At 46.0% G+C, this 15,878-nt stretch overlaps 1 protein-coding gene across 2 annotated transcripts in view; it reads right to left on the reverse strand.

Annotated features, from left to right (window-relative positions):
• LOC142257999 (NACHT, LRR and PYD domains-containing protein 12-like) overlaps positions 1 to 15,878 on the reverse strand; it is a 429,738-nt gene that overhangs the window by 265,005 nt on the left and 148,855 nt on the right. For both annotated transcript variants that reach the window (XM_075330377.1, XM_075330378.1), the window contains exons 5-6: positions 8,664 to 8,729; positions 5,957 to 7,649 (exon numbers count right to left, since the gene is read on the reverse strand). In XM_075330377.1, coding sequence (XP_075186492.1) covers positions 5,957 to 7,649; positions 8,664 to 8,729 — 1,759 coding nt within the window. The remainder of the gene's footprint in view (positions 1 to 5,956; positions 7,650 to 8,663; positions 8,730 to 15,878) is intronic.

A 15,878-nucleotide genomic window follows, 5' to 3' on the forward strand; every position in this document is an offset into this window, starting at 1 on the left:
GCGTTGTGCGCACCGCATGCTTTGAACCTCTTTCCTCTCTTGAAAAGTTGGGAGGTATGTATATGCATGTATTGTATACAAGACATATGTAAATACAGAGCAAATCAACGTTTAACAGAGCAGTGCCTCACAATACATATGCAAATGCATGTATTGTATGCAAGACAATGTAGATACAGAGCAGATCAGCAAGCATTTAGCAGAGCAGTAACTCACTATGCACATGCATAGATGTTCATATTATAATCCCTGATCATGCTCACAAGGTTTAAACCAGTGCTGATTAAAGATCCAAAGTTGCAATATCCGCCATTACCCATGTGGGAGCCAGAAAGTTGTGTTTGTGTGGAGAGGGCTCCTGCCCCTACAGCTGTTTCACAGACGTTTTTTTTGATGCACTAAGTGCCTGAGCATGCTCATTAGCCTGAAAAATAGTCTCAGAAAACAAACTATCATCTTCTGCATGCTCTGTAGACCCAAAACAGGACTTAGACACAGCACGGAGTCCAAGTACCTGTGCAAAGAGGCTTTTCTCACTAAGTGTGGGAGCATGCTAAGTAGCACGAACTGAGGACTAAAGCCCGCTTTACACGCTACAATAAATCTTACGACGTGTCGGCGGGGTCACGTCGTAAGTGACGCACATCCGGCATCGTAAGTATGATTGTAGTGTGTAAAACCTCCGTGCAATTGCAATTGAACGAAAATCCTCAAAAAAGGAACGTGAGGTTGTGCAATGTTCCCGAGGCAGCACACATCGCAGTGTGTGACACCCTGGGAACATTGAACGACAGCTTACCTCCGTCCGCGGCTCCCGCCGACAATGCGGAAGGTAGGAGGTGGGCGGGATGTTTACGTCCCGCTCATCTCCGCCCCTCCGCTTCTATTGGCCGGCTTCCGCGTGACGTCGATGTGACGCTGAACATCCCTCCCACTCCAGGAAGTGGACGTTCGCCGCCCACATCGAGGTCGTGTGGTAGGTAAGTACGTGTGACGGGGGTGAATCGTCTGTGCGGCACGTTCAACAAATTGAACGTGCCGCACATACGATGGGGACGTTGCAAATCGCATAAGATATTGTATACGAAATTGCAACATGTAAAGCAGGCTTTAGCCTCAGGAATGGCACAGTCATGCTGAGCATGCTCACTAGGCGAAACACTGGACTTAGGCTATGTCTGGGGTAAATCGGCACACGCATGCGCACTAGCCGTCTCTCCACACTTTGACGTGGAGGAGGAAGCAGCCAGCTGGACGACCCGAGGCACAGCCAAAAATGGCAGCTGACGCCTGGGCGCAACTAGAACCGCAGCAGGCTGCTTGCGTCTACGGCGGCACCGATTCATAACACCAACTACCAGCCAAAATAAGAGGTGTACTTCTTTCCGTGGATAATCTGATATGATCCCTTTTTTCACGGACACGACCATCGCTACCAAATATAGATGAGGCACCAAAAGAGCAGGTGCTTCAATGGATCTCAAATGCTCCATCAAGTGGCCTCTCCTCCACCTCAACTTCAATATCCAAAATACTTCATTCCTCTGTGTTGTCAACCCAATTGCACTTGCTTCCTAATAGCTCTCAAGCTCTCAAGTTTCCACCAGCCCTGCTGAATATGGGGTTTCAGAGATGGTTGAGTCTGCAGAGCTGTTCAGTCAAACTATTGCCTGGGTATCAGAGGTCTGCTCCAAAGTTGCAGTGAGTACAGACAGGGAAATGAGCTGCACTGATGCCCATAAACTTTGTGAGTCGGATCCAGGCCCCGATGAAGAAGGTGCTGAGCATAATGTAGACCCTCATTCCCAAACTGTAAATCCTCCTGGTTGAGACAATGGGGAACATGCTGAGGAGACTCAGATACCTGATTGGAACGACAACTTTACTATTCGGTCAAGGCAGGAAGAGGTTGACTCGGAGGAGTCAGGATGAGGGGAGTGAAAACACACAGAATGATGATGAGGTTGGAGACCCCACTTACTGTCACACCACAGTCAGCCCGTCGCTGAGGTTAGCAGAGGAGGTGGAGGAGGATGCTACTAATGACGAGGTTAGGTTGCATCTTCCTGGACAGAGACAAAGTACTGGAAGCACGTCAACAACTGAATCCTCAGCCACAACTCTGCCTCTGAGCAGAAGTTGTGGTGGCTCTGCAGGTCACATGGGCTGTAAGCCTTTCCTAGCCTGGGGCTTTTTTTACATCGCAAAAGATCACCCAAGTCATGTCATCTGTAAGATTTGTCACCAATCTCTAAGCAGAGGCCAAAAACTCACTACTTTGAGTACTTCGTCCATGAACCGTCACATGTATATGAAGTGATAGCGTGAGGGTGTATTGATGAGCTTTATCCACTGTGAATGCAACATGCTTATTTGCCGTTCATTGTATGCATTGTTGCAGACTACCCACAAGGAGCTGCTGTTTTTTTGCATCTGCCTTTGACTGTTTGGTCACTATAGCAATAGCAAAACGGTCTTTGGCTGTGGACTTGGAGAGCGGAGGAGGTGCTGTCTGTGAAGTGAAGGAAAAGCTAAAAGGTGTACGTTACAGCAAGGAGCCACCATGGAAACACTTCAGTGGATTGTGAGGAGACTCGTGTTGGAGTTTGGTGAGGAGTACCGTAACGCCTTTGAGCAGCATCCTGTGTCAGAGACCGACATTTTTCCGGTGCTGTCTATACTGTTTACCGTGAGAGGATCGTAAACAATGTATTTATGGCAACTGGACACCACAGTACCCGGGTACGGTAAGCTGGGCCCAGACAGTAATGCGTGCACGCTAAACTTTGTTTTCTTAACAAAACACATATCTGTTCTGCTTAGGCCGACTATATAGACAATAAGACTTGCTGCCTCTGCTCTGTCAACTTGTCAGTTACAGTTATAATCATAGAGGGACAGTGACACATGTTTGCATTGGCTGTTGCTTTACAAGATTTCCAGGACTGTGTTGCTGAGCTGTGTGGTTTGACTTACCACTGTTATCATCTTCCTTATCTGTTAGGCTTCAGCTAACAAGGGTATTCAGGGAGGGTAATGGGTTTTGTCTATGTTTAGGTAGATAAATTGTAAGCTTTTGTTATGCGCCACTGGTAAGTCGTGTTCGCACACACACACACACACACACACTCACACACACACACACAATTACTCCTGCTACGCAGAGGGATTACCAGGTAATAGGCAACTGTTTAGATAGTCCCTTGGTTAGGCAAAAGTTGGTGAGCAGGGGGTATAAATCGCCATTACGAGTGTCGCAGCATAGGGGTGTAGGCTTTTGGACTTGTGAATAGATTGTTCTATTCTTTCAGTTTTATTCATGCTCCTTATTGTTTGTTTTGGTAAAGTTAAACAATCATTTATCAACCCAACTGCCTAGAGTCCTTTTCCTGTTGCATGGTTTTGGTGTATACTGGGGAGCCCACCCTGCACACGACTTTGAAGGAAGCATAAGTCTCTGTGGAAAGGTCACTATGCTACAATGCGGGCTAGCGTGGCGGTGCAACCACCCTCTGCCCCATCAATGGTTTCAATGGGGTTCTAGAGGTTCGTCGAACGGTTCGTTGAACGCTCGTCGAACGGGCCCTCCGTTCGACGAACCGAACTCAAGCCTTCAGAGGCTTGCTCAGCTCTAGCCAGCACTTTTGGAAATTAAAATTGCGTAGCAAAAATGGAGAGGTGTGTAGAATGCAGAGGTAATGTACCTTGCTTGGCAGCAGAGGAACACTAAGTTAGTATCCCATACAATTTTACCAAAAGCAGAGTAAATTGTTCAGCTCACCAATATTGCAGTCCCGTAGTGAAAGTCCAGCGCACGGATGGTTAGGAATACCAAGCAATAGCAAAAAATATGTATAAATCCAGCGCAGTCTTGTATTCAGTAAAAAAGTATTTCTTCTTTATTAGAATAAATTGATATATATAAAATCCAGGGACATACAAAATCAATTCTAGCCCCAGGTCAGAGCGACGCGTTTCAACAAGTTGTCTTAATCATGATTAAGACAACTTGTTGAAACGCGTCGCTCTGACCTGGGGCTAGAATTGATTTTGTATGTCCCTGGATTTTATATATCTCAATTTATTCTAATAAAGAAGAAATACTTTTTTACTGAATACAAGACTGCGCTGGATTTATACATTTTTTTTATACAATTTTACTATGCCCCTAAAAGTGTCAGCACTTTTGGAAATTAAAATTGCGTAGCAAAAATGGAGAGGAGTGTAGAATGCAGAGGTGGTGTACCTTGCTTGGCAGTAGAGGAACATTAAGTTAGTATCACAGACAATTTTACTATGCCCCTAAAAGTATCAGCACTTTGTGCAATTAAACTTGCAAAGCAAAAATGGACAGATGTGTAGAATGCACAGGTGCTGTAGCTAGCTTGTCAGCAAAGGAAGGCTCACTTTCTATCCCTGCCAATGAAACAATGCCCCAAGGAATTGCCTGAGCTTATGTAGCCAGACGCTGTGATATAAACCCCTGCACAGTGTTGGCACAGACCTGCTCAGCAACAATGGCTATGAACGGCTGTAATGCAGCCCTGAAAAGGGCTGAAATTACAAGTAGTCCCTAATCCCTAAAGCGATGTGTAGATTACACTGTATGTCTATAGCGCACACAGCAGCAGCAGCGGGAGCGGTGACTGTCACCCACCCGCAGCAGAGAAATAATGGCGGCGACGGCCAAAGTGGCCGGGTCTTATAGGGCAAGGACAAGTGACATGCACAGCCTATGACACATGCCCTTGCTTGTCTGGCAAAAATCCACTTTGCTTTGTGTGTATGTCTGTGATTGGCTCACAGCCTGGCTCGCCCCACTGTACGTGCGATTAGGGAAAAAAAGAAAGAAGATTGCCATTTTTTCAGCACTTAGCAGCAGCACTGATCTAAACCCCGTCCCCCCCGTATACTATACGCTGAATTTTGATAATATCATGATTCACAGTGACTCACACTATTACAGTGAAAAGCCAGCTAGTAACTAGCTACGCTTTTTGGTGATCGAACAGTTATCGAACGTAATTCGAACTGCCGAACTTGAAGCAAATTGTTTGAGTTCATGGAACGACTCGAACACCACCCAAAATCACTCGAACTTGAAATTGGCGAACTGTTCGAATTGAACATCGCTCAACTCTACTCCAGAGTTGCTCTTCATTCACTACTTATGTGTATGAACTGATTTCCCATTCCTCATATTAATTCCATATTTCTAAGTTCTTACACATACCATCTTCTGAGGCTCTGACACCCTCACCAATTGTTATTACTGAGTTACAGATTAAAAACTTTCCCTTGGTCCGGGTGACTCTTCCCGACATCTTTGGTTTTGTCACTGGAGTAGATGTGACTGGCTGCTAAAGTTGTGGCTTTTATTTTACAAAGGGAAAGATGAAAACTTAAATATGACTGGTGAATATTGGAACAAATGTTCCCTTCTGTGTATCCTATTCTCATTCCTGGAGCGTCTAGCACTGGTACATACTGTATAAATGAGGCAAATGTTATACAGCTCATCCTCATTATCCCATAATGTGCTGACACGTGGTGATATCAATTTGGGAAACCTTGAGCTCTCGTGGGGTGTGTGCTAAAACAAGTAAGGGATTTTTACCCTATAAATGTATAGTCAATGGACTTCAAAAGCCAAACAATTAACCATTGCGGTCTGATAAATATGAACCCTACTAATATTAAGTATGGGGGCTGGGGCCGCTGACCCCAGTGATAACGTGGAAGCTTCCAGTCCTCTACTCCCAACAGAACGACTTGGGTCAGAAAATCTACACAACACTCCTGCCAGTGGGATAATTTTCACGTATAATTAGCTATTAGGTATCTGACCCCCATTTACTTTATGCTATGATCCATAACAGACCTGATGTATACAGGCAATAAGTCAGTCATAACATTGTCAGAACCTTAATACAAGAAAGATGCCATATTATTTTACCTTGGACTCTGAAGGTTACATAACCCTGGTGTAAGTCTCTCTAGTTCTTCATCATTTAGTGAACAGTCAGATAGACAAAGTGCTTCTATATGTGAGCAGGTCTTCAGGATAAACGCCAACACTGTGCAGTCTACAGCCGACATGTGAACATCAGAGAGATCAAATAATCGGCAAGATTTCAATGATTCCAACACCAGAGCCTTACTCCTGGTTTCATAGAGATAGTACATTTTTCTAAGACTGTTCTTGTCTCCACTTTCCTTCAGACTCTGTTCTTCTGTAATAATGTCCCTCACCCAACTGATGACATCTCTGGAGGCCTGATCTGCTTTGGAGTCCAGATATTCAGTTAGTATTGACCTGGTGGAATTATCTGTTAGACCACACAGGAACCGGAGGAATATTTCACCACGGCCATCAGGATAGGATTCGGCATCTTTTAGTGATTTCTGTAACCTCTCAGGAGAATAATCCACATAATGAACCAAGGCGGAGAAGAATTCCTGCACAGTGAGATGTAAGAAGGAATAGGACACAGGTTCCTCTGATTCCATTAGAAAACTTGATAAAAGCTTTGATGTCTTGTCCACATAAAAAGATTCCAGATCTCTGTCATCAAAAATAATCCTGTGATTCATTACTCCATGTTCTGCCAGCCACCCGATGGAGCGCAGGAGCTGCTGAGCGCCACTTTTGTGCAGGCTGTGATTGGACAGAATGTTGGCGATAAATATGGCAAATAGTTGTGTCACAGTTTTGGGCAATAATGGCCCCGGCTGATCACTACTTGTGGGCTGGAAGCTCCTGGATAACACTGTACAGATGATCCAGCAGTAGGACGGGAGGTAACAAAACGTGTACAACGTCTCCTTCTGCTTCACATAAGTAAAAGCCTTTTCTGCCAGTTCAGAGTTAGAGAAGAAATTTTCAAAGTACATCTGTCGTTCTTCTGGAAAAAATCCACTGATTTCTACTATTCGCTGGAATACACTACAATCTATAGATGCCAGTCTGGTTGGGCGACTGGTCATCAGAACAGAACAACCATTCAGAAGAGACTTTCTCACCAAACTGACCACAATCTGCCCACAAGGTTCTGGCTGTATAGGATTAGAGCACAAGTGACGGGATGTAAAGTCCAGTGTATGAAGACTTTCATCTAAGCCATCAAATATAAAGAGAAGTTTCTCTGGATCCTGAAAGATGTTCCCGAGCTGCTGCTCTAGATGTGGATACTGGTGAAGGATCAGAGTCTCCAGACTAATATTATCCAGTCTGTTCAGTTCACGAAATTTAAAAAAAAAGACAAAGGAGAATCTTTGATAGATATCTCCCATCGTCCAGTCATAGACAAACTTCTGCATCAGGGTGGTCTTCCCTACACCGGGCACTCCGATCACCATAACCATACGTGGCAGCAGTATGGATTGGTGACACCAGCGAAATAACTTGTTGGGCAAAATCCGTTGTAGCTCAATTTGTATTTTCTTTAGATATGTCTCCTGTTTTTGCCCGGTCTCTATAAGCTCATTCTCAGAACGTTGTTTGAAGTGATTAGTGGAGACAATGATGAGGTTCACATATCGTGCATGGATTGGAAATTGTTCCTCTCCCTGGTGACATCCTGAAGGTTTGCGCTCGATCAGTTTCTCAGTTTTTTCACATAAATGTTTCATGTGGCAGTACTGGACAGCTATGAAAAAGAAAAAAGATAATAATGGTGAAGATCAGAAACTTAAACATAAAGAGCACTCTTTACAGGACCTTTAAGTGTGAAAAATGTGTTTCCTTCTATAAGATTAGAAATTGTAGTTCCTTTATAGGGATATGATTGATGTGAAGACTTGGCTGAGATTCATTAGTAATGGCATCATCTTATTCACACCACCTCACCGCTAGTGTGAGTTTGCACCAATATTTGCTGTACTTTACAGCCTTTTATGGAGGTCATTTTCAAACTGCAACATGTTTAGCACGTCATGTCCATGTCCTAAAAATATACATCAGAACCCTGTAACTTCCCCCCCCCCCCCACAAAGTCAAGCACAGGATTTTATCACTTTACACTCAAAAGCTTAAACCATTTAATTCTCTCAATGGGAAAAATAAATTCTAAGTAAAGAGAATTCCTGCTTATTTAGGTATTTTTTTCCGGGGATGAGATGTTATTTTATTGTGCTCATTTGGCGAAAAAAATGACTTGGTAATACAATTAATTCTATTCTTTAGTTTGGTATAATTACAACAATACTAAATTTGTGATTTTTTTATTTTACTGGTGAATCACTTCAGGTTTGATTTAAGCTCCTTTCAGGGAATATTAATTATGTATATCATTTTCCTATATTGCGATTTTAGATTTGTTTTCTCTGTGCAATCGGTTTCATTTTATATTTTGATAAATTAGACTTCTATAGATACAGGGACACCTGATTTTCTTATATATGTTGTTTAATGGGTAAGATATGGGCGAATTTAAATTTTTATAGATTGTTTCAAATATATAATTTTAAAACATATTTTGTTCATCTCCTTAGGGGACTAGGACTTGCGATTGTCTGATTGCTAGAATACATAACAATGGAACTTTTTTTTTCAAGTTTCATATCCATAAAACATTTTCTATCCATCTTTGTTTAGTCAGAGATGTATAGACAGACACTGTTCTAATCCACTTTACTTTCCAGCTTTTTCAGAGCCAACTTACCGGTCAGTTCTGGGGGAAGGTGATGCCCGTTTTTATCCAGTTGGATTTCCTCCACCAGAGTGTTACCTAAGAAAAATAGTTTTGGTCAATTTTGTAAAGATGTCATTGTTGCTGTAAGCCATATTTTTAGTTTTTAAATCTTAAAGCATTGCATTTAGCTTAGTATTTGCTCCTTATTGAGTCTGTGAATACATAAGCTGAGGGAGATTCTTAAGCCTGCACATTCATACAACTGCTGTGAGGCCACAATATAACATAAGGCTGATATTGACCAAACTCTTCCTGATTGATCAGTCTGTGGCTAGATATTAAAGGGACCCCGTCAGGTGCACTATGCACCCAGAGCCACAATCAATTCTGAGTGTGTGGCGCCCCTGAGGCTTCCATGGCGAATTGCATCTGGTTTAAGGTGCAATTCTCCTCCCGGGTGATGAAGAGGTTAACTACTGGTTTTCTCTTACAAAACATTCACACAGACACTCAACACAATCCTAAGCCCATGAGTCAGCTAGTTACACCACACAGGAAGCCAGACAGCAGGGAGATTCCCGGTTGCTGGGGCAACCACTAGTGAGTCATCAGAAAGGTGGGGGCTGTATCGAGTGAGTGAGTAAGAAACACACAGTTTCACTTCAGAATAGTCTGAGACTTTGAACAACACGGTCCCTAAAAGGAGTGCTTCAGAGCTCTTCTAAGTAGAACTGCCAGACTGAAAGAGGACGACAGACATCCGGTGGAGATAGTGAAACAGAGGAGAACATGGTAGATGGAGGTCGAGCTTAATTGTTCCCACAGTGCCAGCGCTAACAGAGTGCAGAAGCCCTAGGGAAGATTATAGTCTATGTTGTCTGCCAGGGGATGGGGATTTCAAGTCCCATCGCCCACCACCCATTTTCCTGGAGCATAGTGACTCAGAGGATCCTGGGTCGATATTACAGCCAGGCCCCACGGCGAAGATCTGCGCCACCTGCATACAGGACTTTACACTTAACAGAGAAACCGAGGTCCCCAAGCCGCTTCAAGCCACGGGGATCCACAACCAAGTGCAAGGAAGGGAGGTCTCAAGCTCCACAGACACTAGTGATTGCCTCTGATTTACCCAGGACTGGCTGGAGCCCATCGTGGCGGAGAGTGGCACCTCCGATGTATCTTACGAACTGTGAGTAAAAAGAACCTTAAACCGCAGCCCCCTGTGTCGTCCCTGTCTTTGATGGTGCTGTCGCCCCGCGTTTGGTGCGACATCATCCTTCCCGGGGCCCGCTCTACTGGTGGGGCAGCAGAACCACCCTTGCTGTGACACCATCAGCCCCGGAGAACAGCACCCGCGGGGACTAATTACCTGGCCACGTACCACAGGTAGCGTCACAACAAACTTTCCCAATCACCCCACTTTCCCTTAATTTACTATACACCTTGGGGCAACAAAACCAGGCAAGGTCACCCGTGACATCGCCTGACCTGACCCTCAACGGCCCAACAATGAGTAGGTTAACCACCTGCCGCGTGGGGTGCTAAATTTGGCGTCACAAACAGGATACCATGCCCGCAACAACAGGTACTGTGCGCCTTAAAGGACTCTACAAAACATTCCTGGAGAACAGGATTCTGTGACCGCGGCCACGGGTACTGTGTGCCTTAAGGACTTTTAATCTGGTGTGTTTAAGGACTGTGTAAATGTGTTCTGTCTAAAAACATTGATTGTCCAGCGTGGGAAAAGGAGGGGGCGTGCCTTCATGGGCGCGACAGAGAGTCCTGCTGCCAGAGCCTTACAGGAAACCCTGTACCTTCCAACAAGGATGGGAAACAAGGATATGACACTTACCAAAAAGAGCCGGGAGCCCCTGCTTCCTCAGGACACAGGAAAAGATGGGACAGTAGCACGGACGGAGCAGGTATGCGAGCCATGGCGAGTGACAACTGGAGGAACCTGAGGTGCAGGGTAGAACTGATGTGCTCCCCTTGATATCTTACAGTAACTCCAGCGGCGCCGCCCGCACGGAGACTGGTTCTGTTGTTGTCCCCAATCGTGGATGCCTTGAGTGCCCTCGGCTGCAGAATTAGGCACCTGGAGCACACAGAGAGGCCTGTAAATATTGGACTGAAGTGTATACAGTTATTGAGAGTCTGACTAGTCAAAGCGCTTTGTTACAGCAGGAAACGGCCATCGTCTGCTTGCCGCTCCCACACTCCCCTCTCCCCCACATGTTGCAACTCCCATGCTTTGAATTAAAGCTGAAAAAAACTCAAGGTGAGATGCCACCTTTCTTTCTCCGTTTGGATTCATCAGAACAGTTATTGAGAGTATTGATCATTTGTTTTTTTTTCTTTCTTCTTTTCCTCTCCCATTTAATAAAATGGATATCTGGGCCACCGTGATATGAGTATAAACACATTAGCACCGTTTACTGCACCATGGACTCTGCTGATGAAAAGTTTGATTGATGTTATTAAAGTATAGATATAGAGTTTTGATATGCTATTTTGCTCTGCTTTTCGTCTAAAGTGTATGAGGATTTATAGAACTGATAGGAGTTATGATGTTTGAAACGTTTAAAGCGAAACGCCTCACAGAAAGGGAAGAATGTTTAACCTGTTTCTATGCGTAACCAAAAAAAACCCTGCGGTATATTCTGTAATTTGTCTTGCAGGGAGTGCTGCGATTTGCTGTGAGGGAATGTGGCACCCCGTATTTACCGTCGCCGTCGGCCCGCGCTTCGGCACTCCCGTAGACTACTGCCCTCATCATCCTTCCCGGGGCCCTCTCCACCTGTGGGAAGCAGAACCACCCTTGCTGCGACACCGTCAGCCCCGGAGAACACCTGGCCGCATACCATAGGTGGCGTCACGACAAATTGTCCCAATCACCCCACTTTCCCTTCAATTACGGTACGCCTCGGGGCAACGAAACCGGGAAAAGGCCACCCATGACATCGCCTGACCTGACCATCAACGGTCCAACAGCGAGAGGGATAACCACCTGCCCCGTGGGGTGCTACAAGTGCATATTGATAATCCCTGCCTAACCATCTCTGCATCTACACTGTGTGCAGAATTATTAGGCAAATGAGTATTTTGATCACGATACTTTTTATACATGTTGTCCTACTCCAACCTGTATAGGCTTGAGAGCCAACTACCAATTAAGTAAATCAGGTGATGTGCATCTCTGTAATAAGGAGGGGTGTGGTGTAATGACATCAACACCCTATGTAAGGTGTGCTTAATTATTAGGCAACTTCCTTTCCTTTGGAAAAATGGGTGAGAAGTAGAGATGAGCGATGTTCGAATCGAACCGTTCGCCAATTTCAAATTCAAGTTGTTTTGGGCGGTGTTCGAGTTGTTCGACAAACTCGAACAATTTGCTTCACTTTCGACCGTTCGAGTTACCATTCGATAACGGTTCGATCACCAAAAGCGTAGCTAGCTGGATTTTCACTGTAATACTGTCAGTCACTGTTACTAATGATATTATCAAAAGTAAGCGTATAGTGTGCGGGGGGGATGAGGTTTAAATCAGTGCTGCTGAGGACTGAAAGAATGCCTTTTTTTTCTCCTAACTGCGCGTGCAGTGGGGCGGGCCAGGCTGTCAGCCAATCACAGACACACACACAGCAAAGTGGATTTTTGCCAGACAAGCAAGGGCATGTGTCGTTGGCTGTGCATGTCACATGTCCTTACCCTATAAGACCCGGACATTTTCCCCATCGCCGCCATTATTTCACTGCTGCGGGTGTGTGACAGTCACCGCACCTGCTGCTGCTGCTGTGGGCACTGTAGACTTATACAGTGCAATCTACACATCGGTTTAGGGATTAGGGACTACTTGTAATTTCAGCCCTTTTCAGGGCTAGATTAGAGCAGTTCATAGCCATTTTTGCTAGGCAGGTCTGTGCCAGCGCTGTGCAAGGGTTTATCACAGTGTCTGTCTAAATCAGCTCAAGCAATTCCTTGGGGAATAGTATCATTGTATGGGATAGTCAGTGAGGATTCCCCTGCTGACAAGAAAGCTATACCACCTATGCATTCTACACCACCTCTCCATTTCAGCTACGCAATTTTAAGTGCAAAAGTGTTCAATTTGTTCACAAACAAAATGAGTGGCAAAAGGACAGATGCTGGTGGAAAGGGGAACAGGCGTGTTCGAAAGGGAAAAAAGTTTGTGTCCGTGGGGTAGGTGGTAAAGCAACAGTAACATCTGCTGAAGAAAGCCCATCTTCCAGCAAAAGTAAGATGTCTACTACTTTCCGTGGACAATCTGATATGATCCCTTTGTTGCGGAAACGACCATTTCTACCATAGGTAGATGAGGCACAAAAACAGCAGATGCTTAAATAATTCTCAAGGGCTCCATCAAGTGGCCTCTCCTCCACCTCTACTTCAACATCCCAAAGACTCCAGTCCTCTGAGTTGTCACCCCAATCGCACTTGCTTTCTACCAGCTCTCAAGTCTCCACCCGCCCTGTAGAGTATGGGGTAACAGAGATGGTTGAGTCTGCAGAGCTGTTCAGTCACACTATAGCTTGGGAATCAGAGGTCTGCTCAAAAGCTACAGTGAGTCCAGACCAGGAAATGATCTGCAGTGATGCCCAGACGCTTTGTGAGCAAGATTCAGGCCCAGAGGAAGAAGGTTCTGAGCATAATTTAGACCCTCATTCCCAAACTGTAACTCCTCTTGGTGGAGACAATGAGAAACATGCTGATGACGATGAGACTCAGATACCTGATTGGAATGACAACTTAACTATTCTGTCAGGGCAGGAAGAGGTTGGCTCTGAGGATGAGGGGAGTGCAAACACACAGGGTGATGATGAGGTTGTAGATCCCACAGTCAGGCACTCGATGAGGTCAGCAGAGGTGGTGTAGGAGGATGTGACTGACGACGAGGTTAGCATGCTCCGTCCTGGACACAGACGGAGTACTGGAAGCACGTCAACAACTGCATCCTCAGCCACAACTCTGCCTCTGAGCACAAGTCAGGGTGGCTCTGCAGGTCGCATGGGCTCTAAGCCTTGCCTAGCCTGGTCCTTTTTTGACATTGCAAAGGATCTCTCAACTCATGTCATCTGTAAGATTTGTCCACAATCTCTAAGTAAAGGCCAAAAGCTCACTAGTTTGACTACTTTGTCCATGAACTGTCACATGGATATGAAGCATAAGTCACAGTGGGAAGTTCACTGTGCTACAATGCGGCCTAGCGGAGCGGGCCAACCACCGTCTGCCCCTTCAAGTGCATCCGCGCGCTTTTCATCCACTATGACTTTGGGGACAGCAGTCACACATGCTTTTCAATGTAGACCTTCCACCTCTTTAACCGCAACAGGCAGTGTGATTGGCAGATCGTCAGTTGTTTTGGAAGGGGAAACAGCTGCTGGTGTTAAACTCTCTCAGACATCGAGAGCACCACCTTTGGAAGAAGGCAACATTATGTCTCCGCCTGCACTTTCCTCACAGACCTGCAGTTTTCCAGGGACACCCTACTCAGTGCCGTCACAGCACAGCAGCCAACCATTGGTCCCTCAGATGTGGACAAGTAAAGGACCATTTCCTCCTAGCCATGACAAAGCTAAGAGGTTGACTTTCACCATCTGCAAGCTGTTGGCTACAGAAATCCTGCCTTTCCGCCTGGTGGACACAGAGGATTTTTGAGACCTTATGTCCGTCGCAGTGCTCCAATACCAGATGCCCAGTCGCCACCACTTCTCCAAGAAAGGTGTGCCTGCGCTACACCAGCATGTCGCACACAACATCACCGCTTCCTTGAGAAACTCTGTGTGTGACAGGGTGCATTTCACCACAAATACTTGGACCAGTAAGCATGGACAGGGGCGTTACATGTCGCTGACTGGGCACTGGGTAACTATAGTGAGAGATGGCGAAGGGTCTGCTGTACAAGTCTTGCCGTCCCCACGAGTTGTGCGTCAATCCTCTGGATGTAGAATTTCCTCAACTGTTTCTGCCTCTTTCACCTCGTCTGGGTCCTCCACCTCTGCCCAAAGCCTGTCAGGTCAGGCCACCCGCGTTGTATCTGCGCACAAGGAATCCCGCACACCTCCTTACTATGCTGGCAGCAGAGCTCAATGGCATCAGGCAGTCTTTATGTTGAAATGTCTGGGAAATGTGGTCAGCTCTGGAGACAGCGTTTCGTCAATAGTTGTCTCCACTCAACCTCCAGCCAGGGAAGGCCGTGTGCGACAATGCTGCAAACCTGGGTGCATGTACGGGGGGGCCGTCTGATAATAAAACCCAAAGGAATATCAGACAGTCAGGGTCCACCGTGCAAAGACTCTGCTGCAGACTATGGCAGAGGATAAGGGGTATATAAGTGTGCCACTGTAAATAGTAATAGCACAAGTGCAGAGTGCAATACCTCTGTTAAACTCACAGAGGAATATAATTAGAAAATAAAGCAATTCCTCCCTTACTTGGAGGGTGTGTGGTATGGTCTCTGTTAATGGTCACAGAGACAAAAGCAGTGAGTGTGAAATGGCACCTACCTAGGTCCGTTCCTCTAGCGGTGCCAGGAGACTGACAGCAGCGTAAGCCGCACAAAGCTCCTACCTGCGTTCGCTCCACTAGTGTGCGAGGATACGAACAACTGCCAGACGCAGTATAAGGAACGTTACCCTAGCGTCAACGTCCACTTACGAGTAGAATCACAAGGCCCAGCCGGACCATGTGCCTCAGGCACCTGCCTATGTCCGCTCCACTAAGATGTAAGGATACGAACTGCAGCCGAAGCTGTAAGATATAAGAACACTACCCTGCCGGTAGCGCTCACCTAGCATAGACAGAGAGATGCCTAGAGGGACGTGCACAGAGCGTCTACTCTCATGCATGAACCAAGAGGACTGACCGCCGGGCGGCGTGCGTCAGGGTCTTATATAGACTCTGTGCCTCATCCAAAATGGAGGACACCAGAGCCAATCCGCTGCCAGAATGACAGAAATGACGTCACGCTGGCCTATCACCGAGCAAAGCGTCACAAGCACATGACCAGCGACCAATCGGCATAGAAGGTGTCAGAGACATGTGACCACGTGTCACAAGCACATGACCAGCGGCCAATCAGCTTAGAAGGTGTCAGAGACATGTGACCTCGTGTCAGCGATGATGTCACCCGCACATGTGCAATGGCTCCAAGATAGGACTTAGTCTCCAGCACTTGCACATGTGCAGTAGCAAGAAATCCGAACATAGTCTCCAGTGCAACAGCAA

The sequence above is a fragment of the Anomaloglossus baeobatrachus genome, chromosome 12, assembly GCF_048569485.1.
Source record: "Anomaloglossus baeobatrachus isolate aAnoBae1 chromosome 12, aAnoBae1.hap1, whole genome shotgun sequence".
Taxonomy (NCBI): domain Eukaryota; kingdom Metazoa; phylum Chordata; class Amphibia; order Anura; family Aromobatidae; genus Anomaloglossus; species Anomaloglossus baeobatrachus.